Here is a 14,888-nt window from a genome sequence, read left to right on the forward strand (position 1 = left end):
CCTAAGCTTTCATCATTTAGGTTTTGTCGACGTCGAGGCACCCTAAAAGCCTAAGCGTACATCATTTAGGTTCTCATCGACACCGAGGCACCCTATAGAAGCGAAGTTAAGTTTTCATCATTTAGGGTTTATCGATGCCGAGGCACCCTAGGTTGGGCCTAATCACTTGGCACTAATCACTTGGCTCTATTGCCACCTATGTTGGGTTTATCATCTAGGGTTTATCGATGCTAACGAGAATTCTAAGTTGGGCCTAATCACTTGGCTCTATTGCCACCTATGGTTTAATGCAGCAAGAATGGCGGGGCAGTTGATCCTACTTAATTAAGTACTAAGATACCCCGGCCCATGCATTAGTAGCAAGTACCCCATATGTCCGATTTTTAGCAAAGTCATGCTAAAATTCACGGAAAATTTCAGCATGACCTTTGCTGAAAATAAGACATATGGAGTACCCGAATTTTCCGGAACGGAAGTTAATCGACATTCCGGCAAACTCAAGGGCCTCTCGGGGTACCTGCAAAATCATCACGACACGATGGTCGGAGACAAAACCCAGCAAACTAGCACCACAATGTGCCTCTACTTTCATATGGATGAAAAGGCCACAGACCATATGGTCCTCTGCTTTCATATGGACAAAAATCAGCTCAACTTATGTGAGCTTCCATTCCAGATCTAATAGGTCACCCAACAAAAAATCATGAATAGTTTTAGCTGAAAAAAATCATGGATTGCTGTTAACTGAAAATTAGTGAAAGAAACTGTTGCTGATCATGGATTACTGTTAATTAAAAATAGAGCATCTGGCTTGTCTTATCATGTTCACTAAGTCCACAAAAATGAATAGGTTCAGTAAACTTGAAGTACTCAACACTAAACATGGTTCAGAGCTCACTACACTACACTACATCGTGCAATGGTTCAGACCTCACTACACTAGAACAAGCTCACTACACTACACTACACTACACATGCTTAAACTCTGAACATAAACAAACACCAGCAATGCAATATGTAAACTACCTCTGTTTCTAGGCAACAAGAGTTATCATCAATGCTTTTGAGTTTATTAAGTACCTTCAGTTCTGAGTTTTAAATGTCAAAAGAGCTTCACAGAATCTTGAATCCTCCAAATCACTCTTAACAGTTCTGCATTGCACAAAGGCAGCAATGAGCCAATGATATCAGTAGCAATAATAGGTGCTTACATTCTCATAACGTCAGTATTAGTTAACCAAAATTCAACCTACAGAGTTCTAGTACAGTGAGTAACTCCCAATTCTTTTAATAGAAGCACAATTAACAACACAACTAGGGAGTCTAGGACAATGCCACCAGATAGAATTTGAAGGAAAAACGTTCTTCCAGAACCTTCAAGCCACAATCATACATAGAGTGGCTGATCATATAAGCTATATTTAAATAAACATCAACTAAACTTGATGACAAGAAAAACTACAATCACATTGATACAAACTAGAGCATATAGCAATAGTAAATTGCTGCTCCATATAGCAATAGTAATGCACCTAATCAACATTGTAGAGCATCCTGTTACAAACTTGTTCTGATCCTGCAAATTAATGGGGAGGAAGAACTAGGGAGGGAGGGAATGGTAATGGTTCAGAGAAGAACAATAGTAATGCTCCATATAGCAATAGTAATGCTCCATATGTTCTGATCCATATAGCAAGAAGAACTAGGGAGGGAGGGAATGGGGAGGAAGGGTGGAGAGGGAGGAAGGAGGAGAGGTACCTGGGCGGGCGTGGCCAGTCGCCGGAGGGGTCGGGGTCGGGGTCGGCGGCGGCGTCGAAGGGGTGGCTCGAGGGCGTCCGAGCTCGTCCGGGTCCTCGTAGTCGAAGAGCAAGACGACGACGGTCCTCCTGGGCGCCTCGGTTGGTCATGGGGAGGCTGGCGGCCACGTGCTTCGCGGGTCAGGGGGGCGCGGGGGCGGCGGCGCGGGGGAGCGGGGGCGGCGGCGCGGGGGAGCCGGAGCGGGTGTGGCGAGGGATGGAAGGGGATCTGGCGAGGGAGAGGGAAGGAGGTATCGGGCGAAGGGCCGGGTATCCAGCTATAGAGGGGGGAATGTTAGTAATGGCGCACCGTCGAGGGGTGCGCCATAAAAACACTCATAGCAATGGCGCACCATTCTCTGGTGCGCCATTAGTAACTTTTTGTTCTGATAGCAATGGCGCACCCTCCTCTGGTGCGCCATTAGTAACTTCTTTTTTTCATTATTTCTTGTTGCATCTAATAATTTGTTTTTTTATCAAATTTGTTATTTTCATGAGGACTAGAACAAAATATATCATCAAATTTGTTTTTTTAATATCATCAAATTTGTTTTTATTTTTAATTGAAAATATCATCAAATTTGTTATTTGAAAATATCATCAAATTTGTTATTTGAAAATATTATCAAAAAGCGGGGGAGGGTGCGGGGTGTCGGCGGCCGCGGTGGAGCGGGCCGGGGGAGGGTGCAGGGGGTCGGCGGCGGCGGTGGAGCGGGGGAGGGTGCGGGGGGTCGGCGGCGGCGGTGGAGCGGGGGAGGGTGCGGTGGGTCGTCGGCGGCGGTGGAGCGGGGGAGGGTGCGGGGGGTCGGCGGCGGCGGCGTGGGTCGGGGCAGCGGGGGGAATTAGCTAGGGGGGCGAGGGAGAGGGATGAAGGGGATCTGGCGAGAGGGAGGGAATTAGCTAGGGGGAATCTTACTAATGGCGCACCAGCGGTCGGTGCGCCATTAGTAATCTTTTTTTTACATAGCAATGGCGCACCGGGCAGAGGTGCGCCATTAGTAATCTTTTTTTATATATAGCAATGGCGCACCAGCCAGAGGTGCGCCATAAGTAATTTTTTTGTTGCATGTAATAATTTTTTAGAAAATGAATATGAATATGAAACAGTAATATTTTTTTATAAAAACAGTAATAATTGTTGTTTAACAACAATTGTAGTCTACACTTTTTTATTATTATTTTTTAAAAAATGAAGAGGGGAGAGGAGGCGCGGGTGGGATCAAGATCGAGATGGAGGGGGATTGAGATCGAGTGTCCTCATGAATATTCAATATTTTATCATATTGAATATGAAAAAATATCATCAAATTTGAAAAAATATTCATGAATTCAAAAAGTGCCCATAAAATTTAAAAATATTCATGATATCAAAAAGTGCCCATGATATTTAAAAATATTCATGATATCAAAATATACACTAATGGCGCACTTCTACAGGGTGCGCCATTAGTAGTTTAAACTAGTAATGGCGCACTGTGAGGCGGTGCGCCATTAGTAGTTTTGCAAAAAAAAAAGAATAAAAAAAATTCAGTACTGACGCACTCCATGTCTGATGCGTCATTACTAGTTAGAACTAGTAATGGCGCACCAGAGGTAGGATGCGCCATTAGTATGTATGTAAAAATGAAAAATTTTTATCACTAGTGGCACATCAGTTTTCTGGTGCGCCATTAGTAACTTTCACACTAATGGCGCATCACCAACTGGTGCGCCATTAGTATATAGTAGTGGCGCACTACTTCCCTGATGCGCCATTAGTGTCAATCCTATCTGTAACCCTTTTCCTAGTAGTGAAAATTCTCTACTAGCTCTGCCAAGGACAGTTTCTATGCCATCTCGTCATCATGCTCCATGCTGAACAATCAGGGACCAAAACTACCTAGCTATGACGAAAAAGGGTTCCCGCTTTATACATAAAGCAACCAATACCACATTAATTCTGAGCAAGCCGATACAAACACACAACACCGCACATAACACACACACCCAAGACATATACAAAGGTGCCGGACACCGACACACCAACCGAACTACAATCAAGCTAACTAAGACCCTTTGAAGTCGTCGGAAACCTCCATGGGACACAAGTCACCGTGAAGAAGTGAAACCGGACAAGGATGAAGCATGGGCTGCTCGACGGTGCCTCCAAGAAGGACATGACACCAAGGTGCTGCCACCGCCCGATCGTGAAGATCAAGTTCTTACTGAGGAAGTCCTGGACTAAGGGGTCCTCGGGCGTACGGCCTGTTAACCATGGGCCGGACTGATGGGTTGTGAAGATGCTAAGACCATAGACTGCACCCGTGTCCGGATGGGACTCTCCTTGGTGTGGAAGGCAAGCTGGGCGACCGAATATGTAGATTCCTTTCCTTTGTAACCGACCTTGTGTAACCCTAGATCCTCCCGGTGCTTATATAAACCGGAGGACTTAGTCCGGAAAGGACATATACTCATTACCATAGTCATACATGCTATAATTCTAGGGTTTAGCCATTACGATCTCGTGGTAGATCAACTCTTGTAATACCCATATACATCAAGATCAATCAAGCAGGAAGTAGGGTATTACCTCCATAGAGAGGGCCCGAACCTGGGTAAACATCGTGTCCCCTGTCTCCTGTTACCATCGACCTTAGACGCACAGTTCGGGACCCCCTACCCGAGATCCGCCGGTTTTGACACCGACACTTACCCGGAGCAACACGGAGAGGAGGAGAGGCCGCGATCGAGCCTTCAAGAAGGAGTCCACGCCCGTGGACGCCACCACCATCGGCCAGGCAACAGCCAGACAGGTAATGAACCCTAGCACTCATACCCCTCCTCCATGCTCGGCCGAACACCAACAACCATGCCACCCGCGTGGCCATGCTTGCCCGCCCGCACCCAAGGCACGCTCCCCACCCACAAGCAACGTGTCTCCTGCCGCTAGGGCCGCCGCCCCTGCACCACACACCCTCCGGACCAGCCAAAGGCCATGGCTTTGGACCGACCGGCAGCCCGCGACCGATGAAGCTACCGGTAGTCGCTATGTCCAGAACAATGTCAGATCGGCCCTAGCCTGCACTCCAGCGAGGAATTAGGGAGACTGGTGAGCGGAAGCATCAACGGCCGGTAAACCCCCGTGCCGGCGACGGGTGGCCCGACCACGTCGGCACCTCTCATCCCTCCACCAACCTTCCTACTTGACACATACCCCGTGTCGCCTCACCACGGTAGCTGGAGCAGAGTGACGCGAAGCCACCAGCAACCGCGCACCCATCGACGAGGGACACCAAACAAACCCAAAACCAACAACCAGGAAAGCTCATTGGAGGGGTCTTCCCGCGCCACCCGCCCTTGTCTGGAAGCGGCAACTAGAGGGTCAAGACCAGAACCAGACCAACACGCCCTGGCAGCCCTCCGTGACACCACCACACTTGTGCCACCACCTCCACCAGCCAGGATGGCCACGGTAGAGGCAGCCGCCTACAGTCCGTGCCGCCTGGAGGGCCAGATCCGGTCGAGCCGCCACTGCATCCCATTCCTAGGCACGCCCCTCTGCACGAAGCCCGTCACGCCGACGCTCCGCCGCGCTGCCATGCCCGCCGTCAAGCGTGGCACCCCCGACCCATCTGCCCCGGCCCGCCCCAAGATTGACACACAAGGGGACAAGGACTCCCTGCCGTCGCCGACCAGGCTTCGCCTAGCTAGGCCCTCTGGCGGCAGCGAGGGGGGAGGGGGGACCCGGCTGGCGGCGGCTAGGGGTTCCTCCCGGTCGCACGCGGGGCGACTCGGGAGGGGGAGGGGGAGGGGGAGGGGGGAAACTACCTAGCTATCAACAAGCAGCTCGCTACAACTTGGCAAGATCACCCTCATAATGCTCAGACGTCTGGATGTCCTAATTTGGAATACATGTGCTGCATGAATCTTATCTTCTGCAATTTAATTACATGCGGCACTTGCTACAATTTTTAATTCTCCAGCCTCTGCACCAACTAGGGATGCACACAGTCTTTTAAGTATGAGTTACTACGATTTTTAATTTTGGTTATGCACCAAGCCTGGTCCTCAAGGATAAATGCGTGAGTACCAGGAAAGTTTGGTCCTCAAGAATAAATAGGAATCTAAATTTGCCTTCGTGAGGATTTGAACCCCAAGTATTCGGTTTGTACATCCACTCCCATAACCAGTGAAGCTAGGCTCACTCCCCCTAAAAGGGTGCCTAAAGTATGTATAAAAGATAGTACTATAGAAGTGGAATGAACATGACAATCATAATAGATACATGGAAGACGTATCACAATGATACAACCTTGTGTACATCAAACATTTGCTTTACCTAAATTCTATAACAAAAGATAATTTGCAAGTGCAAAGAGATAGTGTGCAACAAGTAAAAAGTAAATAAAAGCTACTCCCATGGTTCCATAATATAAGAGTGTTTTTGACTCTAATGTAATGTAAAAAATGCACTTATATTATGGAGCGGTGGGAGTATGTACTTACGAAATTTAAAGTTGAAATTAAGTAAGAGAGAGCAAATGTGGAAATAGTGGTGGTAGCTGTTATGGAATTTTCCCAAGGCAATGACTATGATTTTTATAAAATAACCGATTCCGATGGACATAGTTTTTGTTTTATTTATGGAAGAAACCTATGCTAATGTACCACCAAGTCAATTGGCCACGATTTTCAATGCGGTATGTTTTCAAAGGAACGTTAATCCTATGAGGCTTTGCATCCATGGATGTACAAAACCATCACATTAGCAAGTACTCCTTCCTTTCACAAATATAAGATGTTTTGAATATTACAATATAAATTACGTACTAAAATGAGTGAACAAACACACTAAAATGCGTTTACATAGTTTTGAATACTCATTTTATAATTAGATCATCTTATAATTGTGAAAACGGAGAGAGAGTAAGATGGAAGACAATAAGGCCAAAAAACACCTTTTGGTATGATTCCGTCGTTATTGGTAAACCCAGAACAAGAACCACTCGGTGTACTATAGGAGTATATAGGTGCAGTAATTTGATGACGTCTGGCAGGTTTGTCGTATTCAGCCGCCCTACGTCATGCGCCCATTTATACCTGCAATTATTTTCTATCTGCGGACAGAGAGACGGGGGGAGAGGGGAGCGTCAATGCATGTGTGCGCATAGCTGGAGTGTTCCCAATTTCCCATCCACGCAGGGCAGCGCTAGATCCTACAGCTAGATAACATTGAGGAAACAGAAAAGAAACCTGATGGAGCTCAGGGCCATCTCAAACCGCCCGTATACTATGGATCGCGTTGATGGGACCGTAAAAATCACCAATATGATCTTGTATTTATTCGTATGATGGTTTGAACGTACTTTCTCCCGTAAATCAAAGATAAACATAAGGCTTTGCGAGCGTCTGGATCACTGTCACGCCCGCGTCTGACCGCCCTGACCCATCCAAACCCCCTTCCTCGCCCACGCGCGTTTTCCATCCGAAACGCCGTCCGTCCGTCTACAACTCACAATAATGACAAGCAGTTGCCGAGGTGGCTACTCCCACGCCACCTGTCCGTCCCTCTATTGTCCACTATTGTTATATAAACTGTTGTCCCGGCCATACCCGTAGTCATCCGCTTCCGATATCTTTCTCCTCTCCGCACCACTTTCATCATGAATTCCTCTCGTGCCAAAGCTTTCTCTGGGATGGGCTAACGCCAGAGCAGAAGAAGGAGATGGTTTCCATTGCCGGTGGGCAGCTAGAGAACAACAGTGTCCAAATGTAGTATGCGGCCGGCGACGAGCCGACGCACCCCTCCTCGTCCGTGCCGGACATGGGGAACGGGTGCCGGTGATCATTTAATTTAGGTATATAACTCTAGAGCCCGGCGAGCTTCTTTTTAGTTGCAATATGTGCCAAATGTAATGAATTTCGTCATGTTTATATGAAATCTCTCATGTTTGCATGAACCTAATCCGGTTTATATGAAAATTCACATTAGATAGCAGCCTTCTGTATTCGTGTCCGCGGCCCTCTCTATTCGTGGACAGACGCGATAGGAAATTTGAGGTCCCCGTTGGAGACGCCCTCAGTACTTGTAACGACCGGCGACTTTTCCTTCCATCGATCTCCTGCGCCGCGCCGCGCCGCGCCACTGTATTATAAGGATCTGGAGCGCCGGCCGGCCTACCATACTTCTTATTTGCTAGGTTGTGCAGTACGTACTCCATGGAGCCTCACTACGACTACACCTACAACGACTTGACCTATACACCACAGCAATACGGCAGCCTCACCCTCCCTCAGCCACATCCTCTTTCGCACTACCATGACCAGTCAACCTACTCGCCGTCGTGCAACTACGGCGACCAGCCGTCCTCCTCCTCTTTCGCGCACCAGCAGCAGCTTCGTTTCGGCGGCGGCGGCGGCATTGACTACCATGATTATGACATGGACCAGCTCAGCGCCGTCATGCATCTAGCCGCCTTTGCTGCACCAACAACAAACACCGGATGGGAGGAGCAGGACGTCACCAACAACCAGCGCGGCGGCGAGCCCATGACGCATCGTTGTGCTGTGACGGCAGTTGAGCCGAGCGGCGGCGGCGCGGTGGAGCAGGATCCACTCATCGGAGTGCGCAAGCGGCCGTGGGGCAAGTACGCGGCGGAGATCCGGGACTCCACGCGCAACGGCGCCCGCGTCTGGCTCGGAACCTTTGACACCCCGCAAGCCGCCGCGCTCGCGTACGACCAGGCCGCATTGGCCTTGCGCGGCCCCGCCGCCGTGCTCAACTTCCCTGTCAACCGCGTGCAGGAGTCGCTCGACGTGCTGGGCTTGGGCGCCACCTCCGCCGCCGCGGGGGACTCGCCTGCCCTAGCGCTCAAGCGCCGGCACTGCATCAGGAAGCGCAAACCCAAGAAGAAGAACCAGACGAGCGCGCCTGTTGCAGCGAGGAAGCAGGGCCTGCAGGGTTCAGCTGCTGCATCGGCTTCGTGCGTGCTGGAACTGGAGGACCTGGGAGCGGACTACCTCGAGGAGCTGCTCGGATGTGCGATCCATGAAGGGTAGTGCCTCCACTTCTCAGCAGCAAGAAACCGTTTCTTCATTCTTCAATCAGAGCAGCACTAGCGCTACAGTACACCCAGTTGCCATATAGTTTCATTTTCATTCAGACCACATCGCACATTTCATATCCGTATTTTTTATCTTTGGTTCTAACAAATTGAGAGAAAAGGAGGAGCAACATCTCCCAGACTCCTGAGCGCCGTAAATTGAGAGAAAAGGAGGAATTAGGCTTCATCCCGTTTTGATCTAAAGATCTACTCCCTCCGTTCCGAATTACTTGTCTTGGATTTGTCTAGATACGTCCGTATCTAGACAAATCCAAGACAAGTAATTCGGAACGGAGGGAGTACACCGTAAGGTAGGTTTCACCCCCTAACTATGGATCCTAAAGAGGTGTTGAAGCAAGCTAGACCCTTCACCACCACCCATCACCTCGATCCAGGTAAGTGCTGGTCATATCTTACGCATCTGACCACTCATTACCAGTGTTTTCTGATAACTCCGGGTTAGTCAAAAATATTCTGCATAAAATGTGTTCTAATCATGAGATTAAGAGCATGTTTAGTGTTAATCCTAAGAAAATGGGTTAACATTGGTACCGGAGCCATCATGATCTTATTTTTTTTAGCAAAAACAGCACGGAAAACCCTACTGTGTATTTTTTTTGTAAATGATGGTGGTAATGTACATATATAGACAAAATCCATAAATAGTTACAGAGTCAAGCCAAGATCCATGCCTTCTCTAAGCCTAGGTCTAGCTATATGCATAATCAAAGTAAAAGAAACTTTGAAGGATTCAATGGATGAGTTAATATTGAGCTGAACATGCTCAATGATATGTTTGTTCCTTTCCAGCCAAATGCTCCAGCAGCCAACAATTAAGATCTTCATGAAATGGTTGTGTTCATATCTCCTCTTAGCATCCTCAATAGTGTCCATTATATTCAAACCATTGTTCTAGTCAATGCCAATTCCCCACAAAAATCCTTGACTAAAGGAACATTCAAAAAACTGATGTTGAACATCCTCAACATGGCAATCATCACATCTGATACAACATGAAGCATTTGGGTGGAAATTTTCTTCAAAAGTAGTCCATTGGTATTGATTCTATCACATAATCTCGGTTAGTACACCAATTAGCCCATGTTTTAATATTAATCGCTCATTGGTGCTAATTGTTCATGATTAGGATCTAAAGTGATTCCATTAGAACCTGGTGAACATGTTTAATGCTAAATGTGTTCAGCTAATGCTAATAATGTTATGTTGGTTATGATTAATCCCTAAAGGTTTTATGTTGATGCAAATGACCATGTGCTTAATTTCTTTGGGTAATTGTATGGTAAACTCTATTAGTTTTAGTCAACTCCTATTAACATAATTTGAGTCCAATGAACTCTCTGTTTTTATGGTTAGCACTAGAATTATTGTATTTTAGCTAATTGAGCCAGTTAGCATGAAGGAGGAACATTACATACAACTTTATTAAACCCTAGAGTAAATCCGCAAATTCTCCATTTGACGAAACACTAATCCCAAAATCATAATGTCAGTCTTTCTCAATCATGAAACCAAATGATGATTTCTCCAAGTCTTGAAGCTCTACTTGTTCCTTGAGCTAACAGTGGATGCTCTATCTTTGTCCAATTTGTCAAACTAATATGTCCGAAATGACATGATCACTTTTTAGATTAGTTGAAAAAATAACAAATGAAATAGTATGTGCAAGTGATAGCAGCAAGATATATAATATATAGAGGTCGAGTGCCACATTTTGAGATCCATTTGAGCATTTTAGTTAAGTTGTGAAGTTTAAACCATCCATAGCTTCGCTAGATTTATTTGATCTCGTGCATTTGCAATGTGGTGCTTGTAAATCCCCCAAGAGGTTGCTATGGCTTGGTGGCTCATTGGGTATTCTTGCAATCACATATAAGTGGCTAGATTATAGCTCTTATGGCGGAGTTCTGCCAAAAGGGGTTGTCTAGGGGGCATGACCACACACAGACACATGTCTAGGGGCACCAAACCAATGACTTCGTTTCGCCTCGACTCCTAAACACATGATGTGTAAGGAATTAGACCCCATCTCATTTTGATCTAACGATCTAAGCGGTAAGGTAGGTTTCACCCCTAACTATCGATCCTAAAGAGGTGTCGATGCAAGATAAGACTGTTCACCAATGTCCGCCACTTCCAAGTTAGTGTTGGTCACACCTTACACGTCTAAACCAATAAAATCATTACTGTCGGTGACCTATGGTCTCCGCAATGGGTTGTTCCCTAATATTTTCTGATAATTTTGGTTTGTCCATATTCTTTCACATAAGGTGTGTTCTAATCACGAGATTAAGTGCATATTTAATGGTAATCCTAAGATGATGTGTTAACATTGGTACCATAGCCATCATAATCTCACTTTCTATAGCAAAAACAGTAGGGAAACCCCTATTGTGTCTTTCTTATAAATGATGGTGGTGATGTACAGATAGAGACAAACTCCATAAATAATTACAAAGAGTCAACACAAGATTGCATGCCTCCTCTAAAGTTGGATCTAGCAATATGCATAACCAAGTAAAAGAAACTTTCTTCTCAAAAAAGTAAAATAAACTTTGAAGTATTCAATGCATGAATTAATATTGAGTGGAATATGCTCAAAGTTGTGTTCGTTTCTTTCCAGCCAAATGCTCCGCCTGCCAACAATTAAGATCTTCATGAAACGTTTTTGTGTTCATATCTCCTCTTAAAAACTTTAATAGCGTCTATTATATTTAAACCATTGTTCTAGTCAACACCAATTCTCCACCAGAATTCTTGATTCCAGGAACGTTAAAAAATCGTTGTTGAACATCCTCAATTGGGCAATCATCACATAAGATACAACATGAAGCATCTAGTTGTAATTTTTTTTCTCAAAAGTAACCCCTTGGTATTGATTCTATCACATAATCTCAGAAAGATGCTCAATTAGCCCATATTTTAATCTTAATAGCTCATTGGTGCTAATTGTTCATGATTCAGATCTAAAGTGTTTTTGTTAGCACCCAATGAACACGTTTAATGCTAATTGTGTTCAGTTAATGCTAATAATTTTTTTGGTCATGATTAATCCCTAAAAGTTTTCAGCTCATGCAAATGATTATGATCATGTGCTTAATTGATTTTGGGTAATTGTAATGGTAAAGTCTATTAATTTTGGTCAACTCCTAATTAACATGATTCGAGTCTAATGAAATCTTTATTGCTTATGGTTAACACTAGAATTAATTTAGTTTGGCTAATTGAGCCCGGCTAGAATGATGGAGGCAAATTGCCAAACTTTTCTGAAGCCCTAGAGTAAATATGCAAATTCTCCATTTAACGAAAGGCTAATCCCAAAACTATAGTGTAAGTCTTTCTGAATCATGAAAACCAATAACAATTTCTCCAAACCCAAATGCCTAACCAGTGTGCACCCCATTCTAACTTGTGTTTAGTATAAGCAAAAGTGGGCTTATTACTTGACAGACGAGGCCCCGAACCTGGGTAAAGCTTGTGCCGTGTGTCCATTTTGTAACCCGAGGTGACGTGCCATTGTCGTGCTAGTCCACGTACGTTCACCGTTTTACTGTAGCACACATGGGGCTACGTGAAGTTTCAAGCATGGACCTCGTGTGACTTCCAGCACGTTGTGACTAACATCTTGCACATTGTTCCTCCTCTATTGCAAAAACCAAGCAACCAATAGAATATCAAAGAACCCTAAGTCGGCCAAATCATAGTAGTAATGTACTCTAAATGTAGCACAATATACCAAAGATTCAAGTGAGGAGAGATTCATTAGGGGATTTTCGTTAAAGGAAAGGGTTTTAGTAGAAATTTGTTATGAATTTTTAGATTGTGATTAATATTTTTTGTTTGTTTTCTTAGAGGTGAGGAGACTCCAAACATAGGTGGGTCGAGTGGAACCTTGTCTCACTAACCAATACTCTCAGGAGAGTTCCACTACAATGTGATACTATGATTCGAGCTGGACGTCACATGTTTCGAGTTTAGTAAGGGGATATGTTTGTGTTTTAGGAATGAAGTTTGTTTGTAAACAATTTTCATGGAAAAATCCTATGAAACCGGGTATTTTTCCAAATTATATTGGACTCTACTTAGGCCATGGCACATGGGAACACGAATCTTAAATCATATAGTGATCTACTTCTTCCTGTCTTGCTAATCTTCAAAGGCACATATATCCTAGGTGGCGTCCAAGGTGCCCTTTAAGCATGGCATACATCGCCTCCATGATAGTCCTTGCTCTTCATTGCTTTGCCATCCACCACAATGGTCTTTGCATCATCACTCACAACTCCTAGAAGCGACAATACACAGCCTACAACTCCTTTTGAGCAAGCACTCGTCAGTCGTCACCATCGGCATTACACTCTAGAGTTTTGATGGTACGCCATGTTGCCCACTCTGTCTCTCGAGTTGCCACATGGCTCACGAGAGTAAGATACCCTAAACTTGTTAGTTCTTTCAAGGGGAATCCTATTTCCAGTTCATTCCAGAAAAGTGTCAGGAAACCGCACACCACGCACGCTACATGGGTCGGCCCATCAAGCCAATTTTTTACCCTATATTCATTCGGCTTATCTCCATCAGTTCGGTTCTAGTGGTCTTCTTCATTTTTATTTTATTTCATGGGTTTTTCTTCTAGTATAAATTTTGTACGATTTTTTCTCGTTATCTTCTTTTTTTACACCATTTCTACGAAAACTCAAGAACATTTTTTTAAATTCACAAATACTTATGAAATAATCAAACTTTTTTAGAATTTAAGAATTTTTAAATTCATGAACAATATTTTATAAATACATAAACATTATTTAATCGGAGAACATTTTTATATTTCTAAACAAAAATTTAAATACATTAATACTTATAAAAAATTGTGAATAACTTTTTTTAAACACAAACATATTTGAGAACAATGGAGCCTTTCAATCCCAAACAAGTTGGGGTAGACTAGAGTTGAAACCCATAAGGTCTTGAAATAAAGTCATGGTTCTGCACATGGGTTGCTAACATCCACACACCTCTATCAATCTCTAGTTCTTTGGTGATATTTCAGTCCTTCAAATCTCTTTTTACATACTCCCCCCATATGTTAAGTTTGGTCTACCCCGACCTCTTAACATTATCGGCACTCTTTATCCATCCGCTATGCACTGACGCTTCTGGAGGCATGAGTTCTATGTGCACAAACCATCTTAGACAATGTTAGACAAACTTCTCTTCAGGCAGTGCTACACCAACTCTATCATGTATATCATCATTCGGGATCCAATCCTTTCTTGTGTGGCCACATATCCATCTCAACATGTGTATCTCTGCTACATCTAACGCTTGGACATCGTATTTTAGTTGGCCAACATTTTGCATAACACAACATCATAGGTTAAATCGTTGTCTTATGGAACCTGCCTTTTAGCTTTTATGGCACTCTCTTATGACATAGGATGCTAGAAGCTTCGTGCCACTTCTTCTATCCACCTTTGATTCGTTGGGTCACATCTTCATCTATATCACCATCCCTCTGCAATATTGACCCATAATATCAAGGACTCTTCTGAGGTACCACTTACCCATCAAGGCCAATCTCCTCCTTCTCATGCCTAATAGTACTGAAACCGCACCTCATGTACTTAGTTTTAGTTTTACTAAGCCTAAAAAACGTTTTGATACCAAAGCATGCCTCCATAACTATGACTTTCTATTGCCACCCTCCCCCTCGCGTGCATGGATTCGACTATCATTGACTAGCACCACATCATCCATAAAGAACATAGACCATGGGAGATCTTCTTGTATATCCCTTATGACGTCATCCATCACCAAAGCAAAAAAACAAGATAAGGGATCAAAGCTGATCCTTGGTGCAATCCTATTTTAATTGAAAAATCATCGCTGTCTATGTCACTTGTTCGAACACTCATCACAACATTATTGTACATGTCCTTGATGGGTAACGTACTTTTTTTGGACTGTGTCTCTCCAAGGCCCGCCAGATGACAAT

The 14,888-nt window shown here is 44.5% G+C and overlaps 1 protein-coding gene across 1 annotated transcript; it reads left to right on the forward strand.

The window, feature by feature from the left end:
- Nucleotides 1–7,994: 7,994 nt before the first annotated feature.
- Nucleotides 7,995–8,834, forward strand: LOC123108285 (ethylene-responsive transcription factor ERF094-like). The gene has a single exon (XM_044530107.1). The coding sequence runs from the start codon at nt 7,995–7,997 to the stop codon at nt 8,832–8,834; it is 840 nt and encodes a 279-aa protein (XP_044386042.1).
- The last annotated feature ends 6,054 nt before the right edge of the window (nt 8,835–14,888 follow it).

The sequence above is a fragment of the Triticum aestivum genome, chromosome 5A (assembly GCF_018294505.1).
Source record: "Triticum aestivum cultivar Chinese Spring chromosome 5A, IWGSC CS RefSeq v2.1, whole genome shotgun sequence".
Classification (NCBI taxonomy): Eukaryota; Viridiplantae; Streptophyta; class Magnoliopsida; order Poales; family Poaceae; genus Triticum; species Triticum aestivum.